This window comes from Polyodon spathula, unplaced genomic scaffold, assembly GCF_017654505.1.
Source record: "Polyodon spathula isolate WHYD16114869_AA unplaced genomic scaffold, ASM1765450v1 scaffolds_731, whole genome shotgun sequence".
NCBI classification, from domain to species: Eukaryota; Metazoa; Chordata; class Actinopteri; order Acipenseriformes; family Polyodontidae; genus Polyodon; species Polyodon spathula.
The window spans coordinates 234,528-262,123 of NW_024472220.1; the positions used below are offsets into that span (position 1 = coordinate 234,528).

The 27,596-nt window shown below is 46.2% G+C and overlaps 1 protein-coding gene across 2 annotated transcripts in view; it reads right to left on the bottom strand.

The window, feature by feature from the left end:
• Positions 1 to 3,052: 3,052 nt before the first annotated feature.
• Positions 3,053 to 27,596, bottom strand: part of hip1 (huntingtin interacting protein 1) — a 38,809-nt gene continuing 14,265 nt past the window's right edge. For both annotated transcript variants that reach the window (XM_041240963.1, XM_041240964.1), the window contains exons 2-31: positions 24,448 to 24,511; positions 23,888 to 24,030; positions 23,466 to 23,522; positions 23,163 to 23,243; positions 22,625 to 22,701; positions 22,019 to 22,080; positions 20,793 to 20,933; positions 20,267 to 20,324; positions 19,853 to 19,928; positions 19,267 to 19,410; positions 18,532 to 18,629; positions 17,159 to 17,231; positions 15,746 to 15,929; positions 14,242 to 14,330; positions 13,722 to 13,838; positions 13,072 to 13,173; positions 12,394 to 12,588; positions 11,949 to 12,096; positions 11,315 to 11,401; positions 11,108 to 11,215; positions 10,488 to 10,624; positions 9,942 to 10,052; positions 9,109 to 9,167; positions 8,345 to 8,438; positions 7,710 to 7,810; positions 7,253 to 7,358; positions 6,658 to 6,781; positions 5,955 to 6,016; positions 3,892 to 4,006; positions 3,053 to 3,764 (exon numbers count right to left, since the gene is read on the bottom strand). In XM_041240963.1, coding sequence (XP_041096897.1) covers positions 3,745 to 3,764; positions 3,892 to 4,006; positions 5,955 to 6,016; positions 6,658 to 6,781; positions 7,253 to 7,358; positions 7,710 to 7,810; positions 8,345 to 8,438; positions 9,109 to 9,167; positions 9,942 to 10,052; positions 10,488 to 10,624; positions 11,108 to 11,215; positions 11,315 to 11,401; positions 11,949 to 12,096; positions 12,394 to 12,588; positions 13,072 to 13,173; positions 13,722 to 13,838; positions 14,242 to 14,330; positions 15,746 to 15,929; positions 17,159 to 17,231; positions 18,532 to 18,629; positions 19,267 to 19,410; positions 19,853 to 19,928; positions 20,267 to 20,324; positions 20,793 to 20,933; positions 22,019 to 22,080; positions 22,625 to 22,701; positions 23,163 to 23,243; positions 23,466 to 23,522; positions 23,888 to 24,030; positions 24,448 to 24,511 — 3,033 coding nt within the window. In that variant the 3' untranslated portion in view covers positions 3,053 to 3,744. The remainder of the gene's footprint in view (positions 3,765 to 3,891; positions 4,007 to 5,954; positions 6,017 to 6,657; positions 6,782 to 7,252; positions 7,359 to 7,709; positions 7,811 to 8,344; positions 8,439 to 9,108; positions 9,168 to 9,941; positions 10,053 to 10,487; positions 10,625 to 11,107; positions 11,216 to 11,314; positions 11,402 to 11,948; positions 12,097 to 12,393; positions 12,589 to 13,071; positions 13,174 to 13,721; positions 13,839 to 14,241; positions 14,331 to 15,745; positions 15,930 to 17,158; positions 17,232 to 18,531; positions 18,630 to 19,266; positions 19,411 to 19,852; positions 19,929 to 20,266; positions 20,325 to 20,792; positions 20,934 to 22,018; positions 22,081 to 22,624; positions 22,702 to 23,162; positions 23,244 to 23,465; positions 23,523 to 23,887; positions 24,031 to 24,447; positions 24,512 to 27,596) is intronic.

The following is a 27,596-nucleotide window of genomic DNA, read 5'->3' on the forward strand; positions in this document are numbered from 1 at the left end:
AGAGCAGAGCTTGTGTGGCTGGGCTTCACTGAAATGTGAAGGGAGAGGCATGGAACCCAGCTTGGCAGGGTGGATCCCTGGAAGGACAATGGAGCAGATACCTGCCAGCACTACTAAAGGAAAATCACGCAAAAGCACATTCTAAATCCATGTACAAAATAAACATCGGGCTGGATTCTAAGAGCCTTTTTACTTAGGATCAGTATTAGCTCACTCCAATTCAAATATTAAAAACAAATAAGAAACCAAGCATTTAGCGTCATGCTAGTTTTGCATTGTTTCTTGGTTTTGTTTTGTGGATAATGCTTTGTGAATATGGGCCACGGGTTTCAGTTTGGTTGCTTTGGTTCGGGTACTTGTGCATTTGAAGGTCTAAAAACAGGTATTTGAAACACTAAAATGCTAAACTGTAGAATATTTTGCTTTATGTCCACCAAATATAAAAATCACAGAAACGTCCCCTTCTTGTATTGGACAGAGCGATCTGTAACAGAAATATTATCATCTTTGATGCAACTGATTTATTTTCTGTTGCAGACATGTTAAAGAAATGGTGGAGCTCTATGCAGCGTGTGTTCAATCACACCAGCTGCCAGGCTCCTGAATACAGTGCAACAGGTAGGGTGGCAGTAAGGCAAGCGTTTGCTCTATTTATCTGAAGTGATAAAAACATGTATATTTACACTATTCAAAAATGGGTAAACTTCACTGAAATCTGTGGTAACTGTGAAGAAAATGCAGCCCTGATTATCTCGTAGTATCTCTTAGATGTGAGAGGCCTGCAGTAACAACATACTAGTGTTGCAGCACCTTACCTTTATTAACCCTTCCAGTCCTGCAGCCCTGTTTACAGAAGTGAGAACTCCTCTCAACACTGCAGAGCAGCAACCCATTATACAGGAATGAGAACTCTCAACACTGCAGAGCAGCAACCCATTATACAGGAATGAGAACTCCTCTCAACACTGCATAGCAGCAACCCATTATACAGGAATGAGAACTCCTCTCAACACTGCAGAGCAGCAACCCATTATACAGGAATGAGAACTCTCAACACCTCTCAACACTGCAGAGCAGCAACCCATTATACAGGAATGAGAACTCCTCTCAACACTGCAGAGCAGCAACCCATTATACAGGAATGAGAACTCCTCTCAACACTGCAGAGCAGCAACCCATTATACAGGAATGAGAACTCCTCTCAACACTGCAGAGCAGCAACCCATTATACAGGAATGAGAACTCCTCTCAACACTGCAGAGCAGCAACCCATTATACAGGAATGAGAACTCCTCTCAACACTGCAGAGCAGCAACCCATTATACAGGAATGAGAACTCCTCTCAACACTGCAGAGCAGCAACCCATTATACAGGAATGAGAACTCCTCTCAACACTGCAGAGCAGCAACCCATTATACAGGAATGAGAACTCCTCTCAACACTGCAGAGCAGCAACCCATTATACAGGAATGAGAACTCCTCTCAACACTGCAGAGCAGCAACCCATTATACAGGAATGAGAACTCCTCTCAACACTGCAGAGCAGCAACCCATTATACAGGAATGAGAACTCCTCTCAACACTGCAGAGCAGCAACCCATTATACAGGAATGAGAACTCCTCTCAACACTGCAGAGCAGCAACCCATTATACAGGAATGAGAACTCCTCTCAACACTGCAGAGCAGCAACCCATTATACAGGAATGAGAACTCCTCTCAACACTCATTATACAGGAATGAGAACACTGCAGAGCAGCAACCCATTATCAACACTGCAGCAGCAACCCATTATACAGGAATGAGAACTCCTCTCAACACTGCAGAGCAGCAACCCATTATACAGGAATGAGAACTCCTCTCAACACTGCAGAGCAGCAACCCATTATACAGGAAGAGAACTCCTCTCAACACTGCAGAGCAGAACATTATACAGGAATGAGAACTCCTCTCTCAACACTGCAGAGCAGCAACCCATTATACAGGAATGAGAACTCCTCTCAACACTGCAGAGCAGCAACCCATTATACAGGAATGAGAACTCCTCTCAACACTGCAGCAGCAACCCATTATACAGGAATGAGAACTCCTCTCAACACTGCAGAGCAGCAACCCATTATACAGGAATGAGAACTCCTCATTATACAGGAATGAGAACTCCTCTCAACACTGCAGAGCAGCAACCCATTATACAGGAATGAGAACTCCTCTCAACACTGCAGCAGCAACCCATTATACAGCAACCCATTATACCTCTCAACACTGCAGAGCAGCAACCCATTATACAGGAATATACAGCAGCAACCCATTATGAGAACTCCTCTCAACACTGCAGAGCAGCAACCCATTATACAGGAATGAGAACTGCAGAGCAGCAACCCATTATACAGGAATGAGAACTCCTCTCAACACTGCAGAGCAGCAACCCATTATACAGGAATGAGAACTCCTCTCAACACTGCAGAGCAGCAACCCATTATACAGGAATGAGAACTCCTCTCAACACTGCAGAGCAGCAACCCATTATACAGGAATGAGAACTCCTCTCAACACTGCAGAGCAGCAACCCATTATACAGGAATGAGAACTCCTCTCAACACTGCAGAGCAGCAACCCATTATACAGGAATGAGAACTCCTCTCAACACTGCAGAGCAGCAACCCATTATACAGGAATGAGAACTCCTCTCAACACTGCAGAGCAGCAACCCATTATACAGGAATGAGAACTCCTCTCAACACTGCAGAGCAGCAACCCATTATACAGGAATGAGAACTCCTCTCAACACTGCAGAGCAGCAACCCATTATACTGCAGCAGACAGGAATGAGAACTCCTCTCAACACTGCAGAGCAGCAACCCATTATACAGGAATGAGAACTCCTCTCAACACTGCAGAGCAGCAACCCATTATACAGGAATGGACATCTACCATGTGACCTTTTCATTTTCAGTATAACCACTTGAATGAGTTATTGTAGGGTAGTCTTTCTGTAAAGTTACTTTGTGTAAAAGTATTGTTGCAGAATCCTGATTGAGGTTGAGATGGCATCATGGTTTTATTTTGTTTTATTGATTGATTAAACCCCAGAAGAAATGTGAGCAGCTTTAGAACAGCACAAGGAACACAAATCAAACTAGAACAGTCTGAACCACAGCTCGCTGTTGGGGCTCCTCATCCCTCCACATTCACCCTGTATCCCCCTGGGAAGGCAGCCTCCGTCCCCAGCTCACACTGGCTGAAAGAGGAGATGTCTGTGTTGAAGGGAGGATGGGGTTGGGGGTATTTGCAGCTTATCTGCTCCATTATTTTATGAACCGTGAAAACCCATCAGAATCAGTCTTCGTGGTGTGCTTTGTAGGGAGGTTGTAACTGAAACTTGGTTGGTAAGTTGTCCTCATACAGGTTTGTGATCTGAAGTACAACTCATAATGAAAACTGAAGGCTCAACCTGTACGGTAGTTCTCCAGCCATCCTGGGGGTGGCGCCACAGACAGACCCATCATCTCCACACAAGTCTCAAATAGTGTTCCTTGAGGGTTTTTTTTTTTCAACCTCATTTATCTTATTGTTCCAAAAGTTTCTGAAGCTGGAGTGTACAAGGGAGGATGAGCGGGTCTGGTTGAGAACAGCACCATTTATTTGGCTTTGAATTAAAAAAAAAAAAAAAAAAAAAACACTGGAAAACTATAAAACTGGAAGCTGCTGGAATCAACCCACAGCAAGCAGGTCTCCTGCTAGGATCTCAGCAGCCAGCGCCTGTCCCTGCATTGAAAAACAAACCACAGTTCAGAGAGTGATGACAACACAGCCCCACCCCACCAATAACCAAGTCAGAGAGTCAGACAAGCAGTGATATACATTGACTGGTGAGCTATGGAGCGGTACTCACCCTCCTCCTCCTCCCAGCCCTCTGCCACTCCGGCCAGCTCGTAGTGCTTCTTCCTCAGCTCGCCCAGCTTCTGACGCTCCTTCTGCAGGTGATTCTCCAGCTCCAGCACACGCACCTGCCAGACACACACAGAGACGCAGTTATACACAGTCACGCACACTGTACGAGGGATTCCCAGCATTCATTACTGGACTAAAGTACAAATAAGCATGGACGCACTATATTGATAATAATTGTGCAAGTGTAACTCCAGTTAAAAGTTGCTTGCTCCAAGAAACGAGAGGCCCAGGAAAGGACAGCAACTGTCAGGAAACGTGTCGGCAAAAATGAAAATTAGTATGAAACAGGACTTAGTCTTGCTGATAAACACAAATGACTTCAACAGAACCAATCTATATTTAGAAAAGGCTGTTACAGTAACAAAAGCCAAGACTCTTAGAAGTAGAATTACTACCTTATATTGAAAGTGCGCCACAGACCCCTACTCGTAAAAGACTATTGAAGAGGAAGTAGCGGGGTTCCGAAATAACAAAACGTGTCATTTTTCTTCTCATTGTCACGACAACTTTTTATACTTACAAAACTTTAGAAAGTGTTTCAAAGATCTTTGGAGTTTGAGATCTGTCCTCTAAATCATTGCATGAAGACTGAAATATAGAAATAAACCCATCATGGATCGCAATGAGGGCAATAATCCTGATACTATCAGAGCTCTAGAGCGGGCATTTTGAAAAAGAGCTTTGAAACAGACTTTATAAGTGTAAAAAGTTGTCAGGATGTTAACAATGAAAAGAAAAATGACAGGTATGTTATTTAAACAGTTGTAGCAGCACGTGGGGACGTGTCACGCTACCTTCAATTAATCAAAAAGGAGCACAACGGAGCATCAAACTCTGAAAGCCCAAAGGTGCCGCTCCTTGACTGAAGGAGACTAAAGCAAACCTCAGCTGCAGATGCTGTAAGAGGAAGACGTGGAGACAGCCTGAGAGAGCCTGTGACAGGGCGAGATATAGACCTGCCGTGTATCAAAGAGGACTGTTAGACAAACACGTCAATCTACTGGATCACAAAGGACCCAAACCACTGTGCTGGACGGCACTCCGTGGCTGAAGAACTGAAGAGGACAGCGCATTGCGTTGATCCCGCTGGACACTGAAGAATCATTGTGGACCGAACGTCATGGGTAAATTCAACGGATCAGGTCCTACAAGCAGATGTCGAATGAGTCCATGTTGCCCCGGGCTGCTGAGTATAACCTATATCACATTTTCCACATGAAACCTTATTACTTGAAATATAGTTACAGTCAATGCTAATAATTACTGAGAGCTACATAGTTTGCGAAAAGTATTTTTTTTACTTTTTATAAAATTTACTAGTCGCCAATTAATTGTACCCAGTTTTTTCTCCCAGTTTGAAATGTCCAGTTGTTTTTAGGCTCAGCTCACCGCTACCACCCCCACGCTGACTCGGGGAGCGGCGAAGACGAACGCACACTGTCCTCCGAAGCGTGTGCCGTCAGCCGACCGCTTCTCTGAAAAGTAACTTTTAAATGAACCTTGATACTATAAGTTAGATGACCTCATCTATGCATGTGACGAGCTTTGAAGTGAACTTGCTCTTTGTAGACAAGTATATTAAGAAAAGTTAGGTTTCAAGTTTAATGCTATTAATTAACTTTGATGCAGCTGCGCTTTAATATTTCTGTATTCAATAAACTGCTGCTCTTAACTGAACTTTCCTTGTACTTTCATAGTCAATCTTCAATCTCTCCGAACTTGAATAGTATTTTCAATTGGAACTAAATCAGCTGAAATAGGAAAATGTTCGTACAAACACACACACAGAGTGACACAGTAACACTCATACGCTCACACTACAGCAGCACGCTGTACACTGGATTACTGTAGTCCTCAAGCTTCTTTCTGGTTCCCAGTGTTAATATCCTACTAAACTGGTCTCAAGCTTCAATATCTTGTGGATGTGCTCGGGTGGTTTTGGTCATTTTGAGACTCCAAACAAGAGATAAGTAATTTACAGCATGATCAGCAGCACGTCCTTACCTGGGAATCCATCTCCTGCCTCTTAATCTGAGTGAGGGTCATGCTGGAGAAGTCCATAGTCTCTGGAAAAGCACAGGAAAAAACAGCCTCAGTTCCACCGCATGCCAGTGTGGTACTGCAGGCATGGGCTGCTGTGGTTCTGGTTTGAAGAGAGTGGTTAACTCCAGCCACTGAACACATAGTTTGTATAGATCTTGTTTATGATAGAATTAGGGCCCTGTTTTGAAGCACAGAGGCAATTTTTCCAAGAGGAATAAAACAAATGCAGCAGTATAAAGCTAGGCTAGCTAATCATGACGGCTTTTATTTTTTTATTGTGTTAATCGATGGACCGTTACAACCTGCCTCCGCTCCCGCTTCAGAATAGGTCCCAGGAGGTTTACGTGCAAACACAAAACGCTGGGGTGGAATTCTGGTTTGGAAAATCTGGATTTAAAATGTGCAGGCCAGAAGTGTTTTCTCAAACCGTGCTATTGAAAGACTTCTAGCTGAAACCTTTGTGGTTTAGCACTTCTATATAAAAACAGTTCCATTGTGCAGAACATGGATGTATTGATTACGAGTCTGGTGGGAGCAAATCCCTACACTTGGAGTTTTGTCTCCAATTGGCCAAGAGCCTGTTTACCTGTCTCTTTATGCGTTTAAAACTGAAGCATTCCCGATGGACCTGTGGCCCACGTGACCTGGCTCCCAGCGCACTCACCTGTGTCCTCGATCTGGGACTTGGCGTTCTTGGTAGAAGCCACGACGCTGGCGGTGGCCTGGTTCACCCCTCGGGAGGCCTGCTGCAGCCTGCCCAGGTTGGCACTGCCCTTGTCAGCCTTCACCTGCCGGACAAGAGAGAAATTACTTTGCCTCATACATGCTTACCTCTAGACGTCTCCTCCCGTAACACTGTAGCTTTAGATCTGGAATCACCTGGGTGCTATTTTAGAAGAGTAAATAGCTTCAAATGATATTTTTGGTGTTTGCAATCATCCACAAGTGTTTCTTTTTAGAAAATATTGATTTTAGTTTAACGTTCTGATGTTTTCTGTGCTCAGGTGCTTTAGAGGAATCAAAGAGTTGCTCTCATGGAACCTCGGCCAGCGTGTCTTTTTAGAAGATCCAGTGCACAGCTATACAGCAATTTAAAACGTCATCCTGAATACCTGTTTCACTGGCTCGCTCAGCCTCGAGTACACCCAGTATTTCCACAGATGGTTATTTCTAATCTGTGAAGCGGCATTAGATGGCACTCCCTCTCTGTTGTACCCAGCGCCAGGCAGCGGGAGCAGGGTCCGGTTTAAAAGACTTACCTTGGAGGCAGCCACTAGCTGCGCTGTACTGGCTGCGATCTCGTGAGAACACACCATCAGCTCCTCGAACTTGCCCTTGCCCTGGACGACCAGGTCTGCCGCGTCTCTGAAAGAGGGCAGGAGCGAGAGGGTTACAAACTGCAGCACGGGAGGGGGGGCAGCGCAGCAGAACACATGGAGGAGAGCGCAGTGATGGGAGACAGCTAAGGGCTACCAGCATATCAGCACAACTTTACGTTCCAATACATCCCGCTGTGCATTAAAATGACACTAGAGGGATGTTTGTCAATATTTCCAGAACCAGATTAATGAACAGATCTCTGAATTGTTTGGAGGTGTGTATTTGAAATATAGAAGTTTTATCAAAATTAATTATTATTTTTTTCTACATTAGGAAACACAGAGTTATGTTATTAAAAGTACGGTTTAAAAGGATGTAATTTTGTGGCCCTCTTACACCATCACCGTGGCTCCATAGCCGACAGCCTTGGAGGCTGAGATCAGGCCCTCTGTCCAGCGGGAATTCTTCGCATAGAACTCCTTAGTTGATGCTGCCCCCTACGGATTAGACAAAGAATGACAGCACAGTATTAACCTTCAACCTCAAACTATGAATTGAAACCATCAATGCAAGCACAGTGAAAACCTCTTAAAACATGATCACGTTTGTACACAGTCACTTTGATCACACACAGCTGTTGATTCACTAAAGCAAAACGGTTTTGTTTTGCAAGTGTTGGATTACAGCATGCGGTCAATTCAATTAACCAGTGACTCTCTTAAGCAGTTTTCATCTTCAGATATCAAAGCGTTACATGCAATGCGACATAAAAAATCGATATAGATCTTAAGTTTCAAACGACGAGTTACCAGACTCCTCCAAGCAGCATTTACTGTCCTCTTGTTAGAATCACAGCCCGTCAGAAGCCTTTTCTTATTCTCAGTTTCAAAAACGTACGACTTATTATCGCTTGCAGTTTGGAGACAGGTTTGTCTGAAAGCTACCACCCAATACGTTGAACTAAATAACTAATCAAGTTTCCTTGAGCACAGATTCAGTGTGGAATGACGCGAGCACCGTGCCGCACTCACCCTCCCGCTCTCCACGATGTCACGCTGGAGGTCCTTGGAGGACAGGATCAGCACCTTGATCGCCTGCATGAGGTCAGTGCAGGAGGCCAGGATCCTGCCCGAAAAAAACAGCAAGAGCTGGAGCTGCCGCTGCAAACACTTCCCTTAGCAAACTTTACCCAGCACATTTCCACAGTATCTCTGCAGCCCATCCCCATGTAATATGCATTTAACATAGTTTACCCTGGTTTGCCGTGTTTTTTAATATGCTTTACCGTACTTCTTTACACAATGCTAACCTATGCTTTACCATGCTTTCACTGTGCTTTATTACACTTTCCATCGGCTTTTACTGTGGGAAACTTCAGAGGTGCTATAGGGTTGTATTTGCATATTCCGAAGTACTGTAAAATATAATACAAAAACCCACAGCAGAAAAGGCACCAGTGAGACTAACGCTAATCAGATACAACAAAGTTTTGCTTAGAATTCCTTTAATTGAGTTCAGTCGCATTGTCACCTTATGTAGTTATCCAGGAGAGCTGGCTCCCATAGCTCTGATGTGAATGAAAGCACCCAGTCCTGAGCTGAACACCTCCAGCCAGCCTTTCAGTCCTCTCTCCAGCGCATAATGAGTTGCATCAAATTGTTCAGTGGTTTTGTGATGCAGACTAATGTTCACAAGGACCCAGTGACCCCAGTCTATAAATGACTCAATCCCTCCCTTTAATTAGCTGATGAAGTAGGGAGAAAAAATGCAGCTGAAGAGAGTAGCAAGGACTGACCTCTCATTGACCTCCATTTTGATCCCGGTGTCTGCAGCTCGGGCCTGGCTCAGCATTTCCTGTTGAGAGAGAGACAGAGAGCTTGTGTCAGCAGAACAAGACAGGAAACCAGAACAGAGGCTCTAATCTTTGTACCCAGGAGAGTCCAGAGAGAGACCCACACACTGAATCAACTCCTGACACTGCCCAGAGAGAGACCCACACACTGAATCAACTCCTGACACTTCCCAGAGAGACCCACGCATTGAATCTCACTGAAACAACTCCTGACACTGCCCAGAGAAAGACCCACACACTGAAACTCACTGAATCAACTCCTGACACTGCCTCCAAACCCACGAGAGCATGGGCTGAAAGCCCCAGAGGCTCCACCCCATTGACGCCCTGCTTTTATACAGAATGACAGAGCAACTGAGGAGCCGTTGCTGTACAACAACCAGCACTGCTGCCCCATTGATTTCCATGAATCAAAGCGGTTCTGTTATTACTCAATTACCGGTCTTTATACAGTATAGACAAGACAGACACTGCGCCACGCTGCACCGGTGCTGATCCCGAGCATGTGTGGGGTTATTTGTTTCGTATTCCAGCTGTGTGGAAAAGCTGGTCCTGTGCTATTTTGTACAGTCCCCGGTTCACTGCCCGGACTGTTCTCCGCTGTTGTTCCCGGATTCCACTCTCTCTCCCAGGCTGTGCTCACCGCAGCTAACAGCTCCGATGGAAACAAGCGGATCGAATGACGGGAGCGATGTGTACTTGGATATGTACAGTTGACACAGTTGTACGCAGTTGTACGCATGTCTGGCTTCATGATTTCTAATGTGGGTGTTCACCTCGACTCTGGCTGCTGCAGACTCCACTGCTGCGGAGGTGGCTGCCAGCTCCTGCTCTACCAGGTCCCCCAGCTCCCCCTGGTCAATATCCAGACCCTTCGGTCTCAGCTCCTGAGAGAGAGAGCAAGAGAGAGAACTGGGTTACGATCAACAGAACACTGCTTCCAGCCTTACAGGCAACCTCCACTTTTAAATAAAGAAACACAACAAAAGAAAAGAGGTAAAGAATACATTTAATCATCTCTCCTTTGAAGAGAGAAAACAAATGGGTTCCCAGGTGTTGCAATTAGCAGCTGCTGTGCAGGGCACCAGCAAACCAGATATCATGCTGTCATTTTATTTACAATATTTAACCTGGAAAAGCATTAAGAGGAGCCAGATTGTTATCATGCGTGTCCTGTGAAAGTTTAAGTGAAAACAGCAGTTTTCAAATAAAATAAGGCACGACAACACCACGCTTAGCACAAAATACTGTAGAGCCAATGGCTTGTCACATCCCCGCTGGGCTATTCACTTGACAGTGACAGAAAGTTCTTCTGCTCTCACCTCCCCGATGCAGGTTATCCTGGCTAGGCCCTCCCTCAGCACGGTGCTGTCAGCGCTGCCCAGGGTCTCCTCCTCCTTCAGCAGCTGCAGGAACACCAGAGCGTCCCCCCCGCAGGACTTCACAGCCTCGGAGAGCACTGCGAGCAAGCACAGGAGACAGCGCTCATTGAAACAGCACCCCCTGGTGTTTCACTGACACAGCACACAGAGCGCTTATTGAAACAGCACCCCCTGGTGTTTCACTGACACAGCACACAGAGCGCTCATTAAAACAGCACCCCCTGGTGTTTCACTGACACAGCACACCGTGGAACTCTGTACATGTGGGTCCAACAGGAAAAGTATATATTGCGAAATTAAAAAGAGTAACCCTGATGCCTTTTCTCTCTCGTGGTGTGATGTACAATATTGTTCAATAACTACTTGTAACAAATGTAAACACAATGGACGAAAAAAAAAATCTTGCATGAGCTTGATTAGAACCTCAAAACACTGGTGTATACTGGGATTCTTCAGCGACATTAAAAGTTACAATATTAAACAAACAATGAATTTCACTAGTTCTCATCGTCAAGACACAGATTTGCCATCCTTGCGTTTCATGATTTCCGCATACTTACTGTCTGCCTGCTCCTGAGGAGCCATGTGGGAGGTGGCGCTGCCCTGCACGATCGTGTCCCCCACCAGGTGGGCCAACTGGGCGACCGCTCGCAGCAGCTCGCTCACATCTAGGGCACACGAGAAAGAGGAGGGTTAAAATGAGTCGCTTTGTTCACGGATTGAAGACGGAGAAGAGGTCCCCTGTCCAGCCAGTGAGAGGGTCTCACCTGTCGGGTCACTCAGGTACTGCTGCTGGCCTGTCTGTAGCCTGTTGAGGGACTCCAGCGCAGCCTGGCTTCTGGATACCAGGTAATCTGGAGAGCAGAGAACAGGAGCAGGTCAGGCATCTGTTCAGTAACAGGTCAAGAGGCTTCAGACTTTAGCCCTTGTGTCTGTGCATGTGTGGGGGGGCACTACTAGAACTTGGTCATCACCTGAGCCAAGACAGTGGAACATCTACTACCATAAAATACATTTGTATAGATCTATTTATTACTGTAATCTTGTTAATAAAAACTAGAGAAATCTCTAGCAATAATTCTTATACAACTGTGTGCTCTGTTGAAATATGTCGCAAAGTCTTGCTAGTTAGACATGTTTCAGTTTCTCTGCTTGTGCTCCTTTTCCATGTTGCAATACTATCCCCACAGAAATGGCAGCAAACAGACAGAGCGGTTCAGTCAATGCATTTTATCCTTGTAGGGTGTCTGCTTCTGCGAAATCTTCAGTTTCAATTTTTCTCCATTGAAAAGTGAATATTAATATTGAGCTTGTGCTTCTAGAGGCAGTACAGCCGTGATTAATTTAAAAACCAAAGCAGAGAGCTGCTGAAGCGCGAGGGAGGGTCAGCGAGCGGCTGACCTGCAGAGCTGGTGCAGCCGATGTGAGCGGGGTGCTCGAGCCGGGCCAGTGCGTCCTGGATGATCCTCTCCCCCTCCTCCACGCTACTCCTGAGCAGGGCCAGCCTCTCCGCTGCCAGCTGCCTCTCCAGGGCCTGCTCATGGCTCTCCTGGAAACAAACCCAGTTAACAGCAGCAGCAACTCCTTCTCATCACCAGTTTGGTTACAAGCATACTTTGCATCTCAGAAACGTATTGCTAAGCGACTGTTCTATTGAACTCAGCACTGAAACTAATGTTAACTAGCTCTCCAAACACATAATTTGTATACAGCTTGCTATCTGACAATGCCTTTTGTTGCATTCCCTTCTACTGGTGGTATAGGACATAAAACAGCTATTCCCACACCCCCAGTTTTAACACCTTGCAGAATGCAGAGTGGGAGACAGTGAGGAATCCAGCCTTGCCTTCTCGTTGAGCTGGTTCTGCAGCACCTCTGCTGTTTTCACTGCGCTGTCCCGCTCGCTCGACAGGGTGCTCTGCAGCCGCTCTAGCTCCACCCCCAACACAGAGAGCTCCGCCTCCTTCTGCGCCACCGCCTCGGCTAGACCGCCCTTGTCCTGCTCCAGAGCCTCAATCTTGGAGCTCAGATCCGTGCTCATCTGAGAGAGGGAGGGGGGCAAGGGATAGTCAGAAACCAGGAGATAGCGCCCCGACAGCCTTTGAAAAGCAACGCATCTGTGGTGCCCTCCTGGCTTCAAGCAGGAACATTACGGTGCACAGCAATAGCCAGCATAGACTCCCATTACCATCAAACATCAAAGGATCATCAGAGTAACAATATGTAACATTTTCACGAATGTTTTAATAAGCTCAGGGAGGGCTCATATAAGACTCATATTGCATAGCAGTTTCCCCAGTTCCAGAATTTAATATAGGTGAACAGCCACAGTAGGTCAGGTGTGTCTTATTAAAAACATAGTAAAACCAGGAACAGATCAAACTGCTTTGCAATGGGAGTCTTATCTCTATTCCTGAAGCTGCAAAATATTTCAAATGTTTGAAATCCAACACCCTTTCTGCACATAGTTCTAATTTCTGAAGCAGGCGGGTGAGTGCTGTGAGTAGGAAGGTGTGACCCTTACCTGCTGTGAGGAGGTGATGGAGGCCCGCAGTGTGCTCAGCTGCTCTCGACTCCCAGCCAGCTCTCTCTGCAGGACCTGCAGCTTCTCGCTCTGCTCTTCATCCTGAGGAGGGAGAGGAACCACTGAACTGCAGGGACTTCTTTACAAGAGCGTCCCAGGGGATACAGAGATACACTCATGCTCTAAACACCTGCTCTATACAGTTACAAACAAGCCTAGACCCCAGGGCTCATGCTTGGATATACACTGCTTTCTGGGAGAATGCAGTTAGCATCACAGCTACAAAATAACTCAAAATTAAGATTACCACTAATATAAATGGAACATTAGGTAATCCAAGATTAGTGCTAATCAGGATCTGTGATACCAGCCTGTCTGGTCACATCTGCTTTCTCCAAGCCAGCAACACTGTGCAATGTTAATGGGGTTGCAGCAGACACTGGATTATGCACTTTTGTGTATGTTTCGCTACAGTTCTAGCTGCACACATGGACCCATTTTAAGACTTTCTGAAGCTCAATTCTAATTGTAAACCCCCTTGGTGGCCACATGTGAGAACCTCTCTTCTGGAGTGTGTTCTAGAATGCACATCATTGCAGTGCATTGTAACAGTGTTCCATTGTCCTGGTGTGCCTGTGTGCTGCACTCACTCTGTGCTGGCTCTCCTCCTGAGCCTCCTTCAGCTTCTCCTGCATCTCCCTCCTGACGCTCTCCACCTCGTCCTGCGCCGCTCGAGCCACCGTCACCTGCCTGGTCACCTCCGCATTCTGAAACACCAGGGGGCGCTCTTTCAATGCGCTAAAACAGCAGCACCTCTATTCACTATTAAAATCGCATTCATTGGAAAAGCCATGTGATGTGAAAACATCCCAGGCAGGTTTAGATGATCACAAAACAAATAAAACAGACTCTCTTTAAGCTACATTAATCCCGCTGGTAGAGCATTTCTCCCACCTTCCCAGAAGCTGCATCTGCTTGGGAATCACCCTAGCTGCCCTTCTCTGTACCTTCTCCAGTGCAAGCATGTCTTTTTTGTAGTGAGGTGAGCGGAACTGCACACAGTGTTCTAGGTGGGGTCTAACTAGGGCATTGTATAATCTTAGCATAGCCTCTTTAGACTCATGCTTATTTAAGAGAGGCATCAAGTCACCAGATACTCGACAGGGTTACCTTCCTCAGCAGCTCGGCGTGGCTCTGCACCAGCTCTGTGTACTTCTCTTTCAGTTTGGCGTACCTCTGCTCGTTGGCCTGGGCTTTCTCTGAAACACACAGACAGAGTGCTGTTAAGAACCACTGGCCCAGAGAGAATCAAAGAGGTGCCCAGGATGAGTCGTGTGTACCAAGAGAGGATCAGAGAGGTGCCCAGGATGAGTCGTGTGTACCAGAGAGGATCAGAGAGGTGCCCAGGATGAGTCGTGTGTACCAGAGAGGATCAGTGTACCAGGGGTACCCAGAGGGAGGTACCCAGGGAGGATCAGAGAGGTGCCCAGGATGAGTCGTGTGTACCAGGAAGGATCAGGGAGGTACCCAGGATGAGTTGTGTGTACCAGGGAGGATGAGGGAGGTACCCAGGGAGGATCAGGGCGGTACCCAGGATGAGTCGTGTGTACCAGGAAGGATCAGGGAGGTACCCAGGGAGGATCAGGGCGGTACCCAGGATGAGTTGTGTGTACCAGGGAGGATCAGGGTGGTACCCAGGATGAGCAGTGTGTACCAGGGGGGAGGATCAGGGAGGTACCCAGGGTAACATGCAGCGCCTGAGCTGGGATCAGGACGTGAGTGATCTGGTGCAGGCCGCATGCATTTCATGTAATTTCAAACTCCAGTCACTAGAATCTAGGTATTTTCTATTGTCATCAGGTGCCGCACAGTGTAGTACTTAAAAAAAAAAAAATATAACATAAATAAATAAATAAATCAGTGAGAAATGTGAAGAGACAATGGGATTTAGGAGGGTCTGTTTTAGGTGCGCGCACACACACACACACTGCACGCACGCACACTGCACGCACACACACACACACACACACACACACACTGCGCGCACGCAAAGACACACACACACTGCACGCGTGCACACACACACACTGCACGCACGCACACTGCACACACACACACACTGCCCGCACGCGCAAAGACACATATACACACACTGCACGCACACACACACACACAGGTCTTCAGATAAAAACTAGGAAATGACTGCACTCGCTGAAGGGAAGCCTGTGTGATAAAGGACTAAATAAATAAATTAAATTGAATTAATGTGGGGCAACGAGAACTGGGGAATTAGGATTGCGAGCAACTGAGTCATTATTACCAATTGATAACAAGTAAATGCTTGTGAGAAGAGGATGGGCTGAATCAGTAGGACAATGTATTATTATTAGAACAGCTCCAGTGTGACTGTATGGGAATGGTTAGAACGTTGTTGGAATGATCAGCCTTGCTGGGACACGTTCTCCACAAGGTTATCAGGAGTTTTCCACTAACATTTGTTCTTAAATAAGAACATCATTTAGTAGTTAGCCCAGCACCACGCCCCTTTGGAGATCGGAATCCTAAATCTAAATTTATGAAACGTGAACCTTTAAATGTGTTTTGTTTCTGTAGTGGCTTGTGGGAGTCTCGTCGACACGATAGACGTGAGTGAGTGAGCGAGTGAGCCACTTACTCTCAACCTCGGTGAGGCTGCGCTGTGCTTTCTCTGTGTCCTCCCTCCTCCTGCGCAGGTCCTCCAGCTCGGCTCGCAGGAACTCCCCCTCGTCCAGCGCCTGCTGCTTCAGGTGTGTCTGCTCTGCCAGCTCCGCCTCCAGCTCACTGATCCGCCCCCGCAGGGCCTGGCACAGCCGGTGACTCTGCAGGGGTGCAGGATCATCACCACTCAAACAGGGCAGCCTGCTTCCTCGCCCAGATCTACTGTTACTTTCTAGATGGTGTCTACAGCTATGGCCAAAAGTTTTGCAACACCCTACAGAATTAACAAATTTTGCTTCATAAAGTTGAATGACACCTGGTGAACAACGTTACCTTAAACTGCATTACACACCGCTTTGTAGTTTTCCCACATACAAAACTGTCGCAATGACTTCCGGCAGACGTAGGCGATCTCGTTTTGTATTTTCTTGGATTACATGATGTTAAATGAAAAGGTCTCAATTATGTTCCTATAGCGTTGTTTTCCAGTTACGCTAGGTGAGGCAACACTTTTGGCCACAGCTGTGCATGAGCAGTGTGAGCCTCTCTAAATCATTAGGCAAAATCAAAGAGGCTCACTAGAAAAACGAATAAATACAAATAGAAGATGACAGTGCTGCAGGTATAAGGATTCCCCTTTTACAGAGAGATGCACATGAATTGCCTGTCACCATGGGAAGTATCAGCAGGAGAAAACGAAGGGCAGGGTTCACAAAGGAAGCACATGTGAAACTGGAACACAGGAAATGGCATCCACAAATAGCACTGTGGCTTTCCTGTGCTTGAAGGCCCTCCCCTACATTCAAACACAGGGCAGAAAACAGAATGAGGAACGGAGAATACAATTATAAAAAGTAAAAGAAGCTTCCCTTAGAAAACAAAACTGCAATTAGCAGTGCTGTGCTATTGACCGGGAAAACCAGCGATGACATGCCAGTTCAGAAGCAGATGAACTTCAACACAGTCGAGTGAGAACTACTGGGGAGCTGAGAGCCAGCTAACTCAATACAGTCTACTGAGAACTCTGTACTGGGGAGCTGAGAGCCAGCTAATTCAATAAGAGTCTAGTATAGAGAACGGTACTGGGGATCTGAGAGCCAGCTAATTCAATAAGAGTCTAGTATAGAGAACGGTACTGGGGATCTGAGAGCCAGCTAATTCAATAAGAGTCTAGTATAGAGAACGGTACTGGGGATCTGAGAGCCAGCTAATTTAATAATATACAAATGCCTCAGTTCAGTATTGTGATCTGAGAGGCTGGTTACACAGATACCTCAGTTCAGTATTGTGATCTGAGAGGCAGTAAACCCCAGAGTCAGACCAGTGTTGGGAGAGCAGGGCGGATCAATCTCTGTTCCCACAATGACCGCCTGCCAGACGAGAGCCTTACCTCAGCCTTGAAGGTCTCCAGCTCCTCCTTCAGAGCCCTGATGTCTCTGGACAGCTGCTCGATGAGACGGTCTCTGAGGGAAGAGGCAACAATTGATTTACAGTGAAACTGCACTTTCCGGTCCAGCACCACAGTGAGATGGCAACAACTCCCATTGGTTTCCATAGGGACCCCCTGTGACTGTTAAAAAGATCAATGAAAATGAATTGGTCGTTTGGCGCCTCCACCTGCACTGCTTCACTGCTCTGTGGTGACTGGTCCTGTAGCTCAAGGTGGCCAACAGATATGCAGGAGATCAAGAAAGAACACCACACTATCAATTCATTTACTCCAGCCTCTTATTCTTACATTTTGTTTAGACTAACATTTCAGAGAAGAAGTCTGAAAAATCGGATGGTCTCATTTCATAACCAAGTTTTGTTTCTTTTAAAAAAACAAGACAATGGAGCTTGTGAATTCAGTGCTTGTGAACTGAATGGTACAATGGCATGGGTTTCAGTCAGGCACAGTGCCAGCAGGCAGGCACCATGGGAGCTTCCCCTCACAGCTCTGCAAGGCAGACCGAGAAGAGAGAGAACCTCAATCCTTGAACACCCCATGCATGCCTCTTATTTAGTCCTAGGCTGCTCTCAAGCTCACCAGGGAGACTCAGCTCACAAGGCTGCCAGAGAGACTCCACTCACTAGGGAGTCCCAGCTCACCAGGCTGACTGCCAATCGCTCTGCAGCCGCTGTCCCCGGATTCAGGCCCTCTTCCAAAGAACTCCTAACCGTCTCTGGCATCGGGAAAGCCATGGTGTTCAGGCTTGCTTACACAGGCTTTCAATTCTGAAAATGTGTTGTTTTGGAAACTCTCCCAATGCATTTCTCTCATTCGCAGTTCTCAATGATAGCCAGATTTTTGTGTTCCAAGAACAGTGATGCCCTGAAGTGTGAGGGAGTGCAGTATGTAGGTTATATACAAATAGCATAGACAGAGCATTGAGCCACTGTACGCACACACACACACACACACAGCATATGAGATTAATGTGTCAGGAACACTTTACAGGATTATACCCTAATGCAACATGAAAGGACTAGAGGAGGCTTGGGTTTTATTCTAAAAGCTGGAAGAGGATTTGTTAAAATCCAAGGCAGTGTAGAGTGACTGAGACAGATCAATGCATAAAGCTGAGGGAGCACAAAGCCACTTTTTATATCCAGGAACAGTGGCTTGAAACCTGGTTTCAGGAGACCTAGTCTGAGGCAACTTTGCTGTACCAAACCTCAAATCCGCGGCTGTGCCATGCAGCAGCAGCGGTATCAATAACTGCCGAGTTGCCAGTAACATGTACGCAGTGCTGTCACGCCTGTGAATGTGAACACACTTACTTATCATCCTTGTACATCCCATTCTGACTGTTGAAATTAAACGGATCGCTGGCTGAAGAGGTTCCGAAGAGGTCGTCAAATTTGCTTTCGCCATGAGTCTGGGAGAACAAGAGATAACAATGATAATGACAGAGCGGTGTCATGTCGGAGCGGAGAGGGAGGCTGGAGGAGTGCATCTAGGAGATCACTGATGGGACAGATTTACCAGTTCAGGCTGGGTTAAGAAAAACAAACACAGCAACTACACATGCCAGGATAAAACTGTACTGATTTCTTTTAGAGCATTCCACAGCACTATAGAATCACCCTAGATTGCATCAATCACCGAAGTGTGGTTATTCCTGAAAAATCCTCTTCTAAAACTGAGCTGTGACTTTCTTGTAGTTTTAGTTTACATAACGGTTTGATCCATTCCTGGTTTTAATAAGACCCACCCGAGCTTGTTAGCACTACACTGTGGCTAATCAAGCTGGTAGTAAAACCTGGAATGGGTGAAACTGTTATGCAATAGGATTTCCATCCCTGGTTTATGAGTTAGTGTTTGAATTTTGGGGTGCCAAAGCATAAATGATCCTTACATTTCAAACAAGCTGAAATCATACGGTGAACACAACTTAGTTCCCAATACCATCTTTGAATATATTTTTCATGAAAACTTCTGATGGATTGAGATATGTAAAGTATATGCCTTTTCCATTGACTCTCGGTGACCCTGTTTGGAGCTCTGGTGCTCACCGGCTGCAGCGCAGTGTCCATGTCCACCAGCTCCTCAGTCTCCACGCTGGGCTCATTATCGGGGGAGGAGCTCTCCAGCGGGATCACCACCACCGGGCTGATGTGCTCCGACAGAGCCGAGGCACGCAGGAAATTCGGGGGGTTCTGAGAGGTTCAGAGAGACGCGGCTGTTAGAGCAGGAGAGTCCTCAGCAGACCCCCAACACTTGTGCACACATTAGACGAAACATCGGTCTGCATGAATCTCAGACAGGAAAAGCAGTCTTCAACATACAGCTTAAAAACAGAGTATGCAGAAGAGCAACTCCTGCCAAAAACTGTGAGAATATACCAAAAACAAGATGGAATGTTTGCAAACAAAACCAAACTAACAAATGCATGAGGAGAAAAACTTTAATGCATATTGACCTTGACAGATCCTGCAATCAATGAAGCCAAGAAATGGTAGATTAAGTAAAGCAGATAATGCTGCTTTCACGCTGCCTGTTTAAGTGCCTCAAATGACATTTTAAGCATTTCTAAGGCAGTGGCAGGATTTAGATTGGCTTCTGCCTGGATGGCTAAAATGGCCCGGGATTACAACTCACCTCTGGCAGCTGTGGGATCTGAATGAGTCTCTTGAAATACTGCAGGTTACTTGATCGGTACAAAAGATCCTTTAATCTAGGGCAGAAAAATGTCATTGTCTACATCAAGTCTCAAACGGTACAACAAGCTAAGAGGGACTGTCTATAGGCACGGGGGGGGGGGGGGGAATCTCCAGGGTTCAAAACCTGGTGGATTTATTGATTTATTTAAATGGTCTCAACTATTGGCTTCAACTTCAGAAGCAGTCTGAAACAGTACAGAAAGGGCACAGTAAGACTGAACTGCTCTCTCATCCCCTGTGAGAAATGGAGACTGAACTGAAACAGTCACATTGCAGAAGATTCAGATTCTAGCCATGCTGATCCAGTGCCAGCATTGATTACAGAAAGAGAAGCACAAGGCTCTCCACGTACTTCCTGAACTGCTCCTGGAATCTGTCTCGGTGGCCTTGCAAGGTATCTGCAGGGAGACCTAGGAGGAAGCAGAGGGAGAGCAGCTGCTAAAATCACTGCCACTGGAGTACAAACGCAGCCCAGCATGTACTGAGCAGGGACTTCACTCAAATAAACAGACAAGCCTTTTAGCGCCTGTCTTCATCAGGTGTATTTTGAACAACTAGAAACGAAGTCAAGCAGACGAACGTTTTGGAGCGTGCCTTCAGTACAACCTTCTAGTTTTTACTTGAGTGTTCTGAAGTTATGAATGATTTTTTAACCCTTAAATATCCCCGTTCAGGTTAAAAAATGTCATTGTTTGCACATGATACAGCATTTACAGGAACAGGGCTTCCTTACAGCACAGGGTCATGGATTTGATAATGGCATCTAGGGGTGCGCTGTGAGTCCTCCCATGTCCCGTGAAGTGTACAGCGATTGTGTGCGCGCTCGTGCAGGATTGCATGTGTGTGTGAGTGCGAGAGTGCGTGCGTGCGTCACTCACAGGAATGCAGTTTGAAGAGCAGTTTCACAATGTAGTCGTACAGATGGCTGCAGTCCAGGATGACCTGAATGAGCGGGGCCAGCCGACACTGTCCAGCTGTCGTCACGGACACAGAGCGGGACATGTCCAGAGAGTTGAACACTGCAAGACAAGCAGGCACATGGTTACAAGACTGATGCGAATCCTGTTACTGTCCCAAACCAACACCTGCCTCTACTGTGCACTACGACCAGTCATTTACACAACCACAATCACTTTTAACAAATATCTTCAACCTGACATCATCAGAGAGTCTTCCCCAATTAAACCAACACCACATCCCCCACCATCTCTATCACGCAACGCTCTCCTGCAATGCTGTGTATTTGCAACACAGGGTCCCAGAAGTAAAAAATCTTAACAACCGAAAAGGGTTTGAAATGCAGTTGGAATTATTTTTGCAAAAGGCTTAATATGCATCTGCCAGGTAAATGCAAAACACGTCTGTCTCTTGAGGTTTCCCTCATTCAAAAGCAGGACCACGGCAATCGACCGTACAGTAATATGAATAAATACGTCAACTAGGAATGAATACATCAGGGCTCTCTAATCTGGACATTGTCAGCTGAACTTAAACGTCAAGTATATCATTTGAAGGTCACTGTTGTGCACAAGGTCCTTTCCTCACCTTACAATAGAAATAAACAATGTTTTAGAAAAAATACATTTGTTGAGGATGTATTTATGATTCAATTCCAGTAAAGCCTGTTTACTTCTCAATGCACTCCCAATACAAGTGTATAAGAGAGGCCCCTTGTTGGAGCCGCCCCCTGCCCGAAGCAGCTGCTAGTGTTCAGTGTCAGGTTCAATCAGGCTGCACTGTACTCTTTCAGTATTTCTGTATTACAGAGGGAGTGTGTCCCTGAATGCCTGCCTGTCTGTTTGCGAGAGCGTGCGTGTGTTCTGGGTAACTAGCTCCCAGGAGAATGTTTTCTTTCTAAACAGAGGTGCGGTTTCCTGAACCCAGCTTTCCGGCTGCAGCAAAAGCTCCCCTGTTTAGCTGTTGACATCGCCTGTTTGGGTTTCATTAGCTGGTGCAATCAAGGAGGGAGAGGGGGCTGGATCAAGGGCACGAGGGAGCAACAGCAGGGCGGCAGCTGTGAGGGTCTGTCTAGTCGCTCCCGCACTGCTGCCAGCAGAGGTGAACAGACCAGGCCTTGCCCCCGGGTCCCACTCCCCAGTCTTACCTGCCAGGAACAGGTTCAGCTCACACTCCAGATAATCAAACATTTCCACCGTCATCTGGAAGCTGAAAATAATATAAAACTAAATTAAAATAGACGAGATGTATTGCGCTTTTTTTTTAATTTAACAACGCTATGGAACAGAAGTGCCTCAGCAGACTGCAGTGCCTGGGTTCCAAGTCAGCTCTGGCCAGATGTTTTGCATCACCTAGAACTTTAGGATTGAGACATCATTTAAATAACTATACGAACTTCATTTAGATCTTCTATTTAACATCATGTAATCAAAGAAACTTTTAATGATATTGCAAAAGTCTACCAGAAGCTACAATAGTAATACAGTATTTCATGTTAGATTTCAAAATGTCACATTTGTCAGTTTTTCATTAAGTAACTGGAAAACTACAAAGCGGTATGCAATTCAGTATGTTAACGTAACATTATTTCAGCAGGTTTCATTCGACTTTATGAAGCAAAGGTTGTTAATTCTATAGTGCGATGCAAAACTTTTGGCCACAGCTGTACACTGCAGATCTTAGTGATATAAACAGAAGCCCGGTTTTGAAATGAAAAGGGGAAGGAAAAAAAAAAAAGAACACAAAAACGTACAAGTTGTTGACGTCATTCTCCCCGGTCTCGTCCAGCTGTTTGTCTGTCATCATGAGGTTCCCAGGAAAGCGTGGGTTCTGAGAGAGAGAGAGAGAGAGAAGAGAGAATCAGTCATGTGGTCAACACAGACACACAGATCCAGACAGTGGAAAAAAACTAGGGAGATCCGTTTATTATTTTTAAACTTAATGCAAACAGGTGAGCAGATGGGGCTCAATTGTTTTAATTCATACCAAAACAATGCTGCAGTACACCACACTGCACGCTTCTAGATGCTTTATATACAGGACGGACTGAAGCCTGTGTCTGTGTGTGCGTGTGTGGCAGAGAGTGGCGGAGGGGACGTTTATAATCTCGTTGCCATGCTGTTCTGTACACAGGAGTAGAACACAAAAACACCATTGTTACAAGCTGTCGCACTTCATCCTTGGGTGGTGTGTGTCTGTGTGCGTGTGTTTGTGCTTATTAAAAGAGAACAATGTTTTGTGGCAGGCTTTTGAGATCACGCTCTTTGAGCGATGTGGCTGGAGAGCCTGACCTTGCTGTGGAACTCCATTTTGGTGATGAGCAGTTTGAGGTAGATGCTGCACAGCCTGCCGTAACCCTCACTCAGATGGCCCTGAGCACAGAGAAAGAGGCAGGTTAGCTCTCCAGGTACTGTCTTTATTATCATTCTCCACTGCTCTGGAAAACTGAACACGTTCCGAAGCCTAGTAAACAAACTACAGTAAGCATCTACACACATTTATATTAAAAGAAATATATAAAAAACTAAACAAGCTACAAAGACTTTAAAAGCACGTGGGGCTCAGCCCAGCCAGTCCCTCTCCCCTCTCCTTACCCACATCCTGCTCATATCACTCAAGTCTGCCTTGTTCCTCATGGAGTCTTTCAGGACCTGAACAACAGAGAGAAGGATGCTGGAGTCACAACAGAGCAGGCATAGAAGCTCAAATGGGCACTACAGGCACATCTCCATGGCAACCGCACATTTAAAGAAACGCTCAGGAGCTTACTGAGTTCTGCTGTACTGTTCTCATTGAAATTCAAACAACGGACACCGCACGAGAGTCCCTTTACTGCCTGCCTCTCTGTGTTAAAATTGACTGTAATGTATCGGGCATTGCACAAGCCAAAACATCTTTCTGTTACCCTAGAGTCCTATCTAATGGACGTTGTGTACAGACCCGCCTATAACCACATTGAATTGCCCCCTGTTTCTGCAGTCCAGTCCTGGTACATGCTCAGTGGGGTCGGACTCACGCTGTGGTGGCCATCACGCAGCAGCTTGTGGAAGACGTGGCAGAACTTCCAGCAGAGCACGGCGTTGCTGGAGAGGGGGAGCCGGTGGACTGCAGCCCAGAACGTGAGCGCGCCCTTCTCGTGATGCGTCCCCAGGATGCAGGGTGAGGGCTGGCTGTTAAGGAAAACGCTGCAGCAGGGATGCACTGTAAAGCTGGACAGATTGAATGACTGGGCCATCCTTCAAAAAAACAAACTTGTGTAATCCGACTTCCTGAATCTGGGTGAGTAAAACTACCAGAATGCAGTTTTTGTATTGAAAATTAAAAACCACACACACACTCGGGAGAAACATGCAGGTGGGTGGGAATATAAAGTACAGAGTACAAACCAATCTTTGGTGTTAAAAAGAGGGGCTTGGGTTATAGCAAACCGATCTATTTTTCACTCTGGCCTGTTTGTAGTTCTGGATGGTTAAAAAGTCTCGGGTCCCCTCGGCACATCCAAACCTGCCCTGTCACTCACAGCTTCCTCTGCCCCTGCCTCAGCCACCTCACACTCACACACTGTGCAAAGGATATTCCTGGCATGCTTCTCCTTCACAGCAACCTCTTGGGCATTAATGGCCTTGTTGATGCTGACAACCTGTAGAAAAAAAGAGAAACTAAAATGCAATTCAATGCAATTTCAATAAAGTGCTTGCACTAAAAATAAATAAAGTAGTTCCACTTTATTCACTAATGGCTTGGTCTTCAAATGTTTTTAGCATTCCTTCTGAACTGCATAGTGGCCCATTTCATGATGCGTTTGCTGCACTGCTCATCAATATCAGACTAATACCAAGATTTCTTTCTGACGATCCATCTCTTGAAATACACTGTAGTCTGATACTGAAGATTTATGCGGTGTGACACACCATACAAAACTCCAGAAAGCTTCACTGCCTTCTCCTGAAATCTATTCGCTCACTTTTCAAGATCAGGTTTTACAAAGGGCCTGCCGTTGTGTGGTTCAAAGCTGAACAGGTCAGCTCCTGCAGGCAACTGAATGGCTATGCAATTAACTTGAGACAATCGGGATCAATAATTCATGTTCCTGTTACACTATCATCCATCTAACATCTGCGGCTGGGTAAGACAGAGGGAGCTGTAGCTGGGGCTCATTCACATATTCACAGCCACCTGTCCAATGCAACCTGGCTCCTGACGCAGGAGCACCCTGCGCTGTGACACTGACACCACTTCAAATTCGTACAGCGCTCCACATGTCAGACACGCTGAAAATAAAACGGATGAAAGGAGAAAAATGATTATGTAGATAAATACAGGAACTCGAAAGTGCAAAATAGAAAAGAGGTTATAATACAAACTCCCACACAAGCGACTTATTTCTGCAAATCCCTTATTTTAGAAGCGTGACGATGGATCTGATGTGATGGCACAGTCAATGGGGTACAGTCATCTCTGAGAAAGTGCTAGAAACACTCACCGTGATTAACTAGCACTTTCTGCAGCTGTCGAAAAAAATGACACTGTGCATAGACAATGGTCTATAGACGTGTGTGACTGCTCTATTGTGTTGAGGAACACCTACAGTACATATCGTACAGCGTTCTAACGAAACTATCCCATCACTCCAATACCCTTGACCTTGCAGAACACGAGAGGGTCACCTTCCTTCCTTCCTTCCTTCAACCCATGCTTGCTTGCCAGCTCGACACCATGCTTTTTTACAGGCGGGTGAATGCTACCACAAGCACGAGATTCAAACTGGTTAAAAATGTACGACCCTGGCTTCTTCTCATGAAATATTCACACAGGTAAAACTACGCCATGGGGTGCAAGAGCGCGGCTTTGACGAGAGAGATGGAGCACAAGCCAACTACTGTAAAAAGAAACATGCCAGGGTAAAATCATTAGAGTCGAGACCTGACACGGCACACATTCCACTCCATGTTCACAGGGTTTCACTTCAGAGGGCGCTCAAGGGATGCCCTTACGAGTCTGTGCGGCCATTTACTCAGCACGCAGTACCTGCCGTTTTTATTTATATGATCAGGATTGAAATCAGGAAGGGGTGAGGGTATTTAGTAGTTATGCTCCCTGCCTTTAGAATGCTGGCACGGTTGAAGCTTTTGAATTGAATTTTAAAGCATATCTGTTTGAGCTGCTTGTTATTTTTCAGCTGGGTTGCTTGGCCGTTGGCTTCCTTTTTATTTCTCGGTTTTATCGTGACCCGGAATGCTTCGCATGAAGGGCGCTGTATAAAAGGAAGCTGGATTGTATCAATGAATCTATCTGAAGGGTGCCTGTTGTATCCTGCAGTCTGGGAGACAGGGCTTCTGTGTTTATGAACAGCTGCACGTGTGTCTGCTAACTTCCGTGAACTAATTGCACTTTCGGCTGGTTTCACAGACCCACTAATCTTACTTGCCAGTCGCTTATTGATTTTGCTAAATTCACAACCAGCCACAATTTATGGACAAATTGACATTGATTCCCAGGAACAGCAACGCACATTGCTAAGGTATTGAACAGACTGGCTGATATCTCCAGAGTTTAGTTTCAGCGAACGGCTGCCTGCTTGGTCAGTAGTAAACTGAGCAGGAGAGCTCGGAGCTCAGCCGACACGCCAGGGAACTGCCCAGCAGCAGAGCTGGGGCAGAGTGTCTGGGGATGGGGAGGGAGTGGGAGGGAAACAAGACAACGGAGATTAGAAGCGCAGAGGGGCATGGGGCCAGCTGTGATGCTGGAGGAGTAAAGAAGAGCTTTGAGATTCAAACTCACGAGTCAGTCCGAGGAACTGCCCAAAGCTGCCCAATGAAGTGGATTTTTTGGGTTGTAATGCACTGTGCAGGCACTAGGCTAGGCAGTCTAGTCCAGCACGGGATTCCATTCGGTGTCCGAAGCAACACCTTGAAACCAGCACTGTGCTGGCTGGGATCTATGTCTAAAGCTAACAAGACAATCCACACATCAGCTTTCTGTGTCCCTTTACTTCTCTTGCTCACTGACAGGACTAGGAGTTCCAGCAGCTTTTGACACAGTGGGGTTGGTCTATTTTAATGATGCCAGCAGTGCCACTCTATTGCACTGTGTTTTGTATTTTGTGTAGCAATGTTCAAAAGCTAATCAGTATGTCACCCAGGCTAGGGGAAACCACAGCTGGATCGATACACAGATAAAGATCAGCAGTGTTGCTTAGATCACTAGACCCAGTGTCGCTTTAAAATCTAAATGAAACGCTCACACACAAAACCACAGTGCTCCTGCAGCAACGCAGGGAAAGAACACCGTCTTTCATAATGAGTGCACTGGCAAGGACTGTACTCTCGCTCTTAAACACACACAAACACCCCTAGCCCTGGCACCAGAGCGCATGCACTGCAACGAGCCGACCGCACGGCAGACCGCTGTGTCAGGAAGCTGCTCCAGCATGAACTCTCCTCCTGGATTTGCACAGAGCTCAACGAGAGGATGGAGTGAAAGTCAATGGGATGGGATCTGACCTACATAGGAAACATGCCCCCACACAAACAGCTAAACTAAAAATAGCAATAGTGCAACAGGGATTATTATTGCAATGATAACAGATTCTCCAGGTGGATAAAATCTGTCCATTCAGAGATTATTCACTTTCATATTTTCAGAGAAAGCAGGATGTTCTTCAGGGTATCTGAATTTAGGGTATGGGGACCTTTTTGCAGGAGTGCTGTTGGCATCTACTTGGT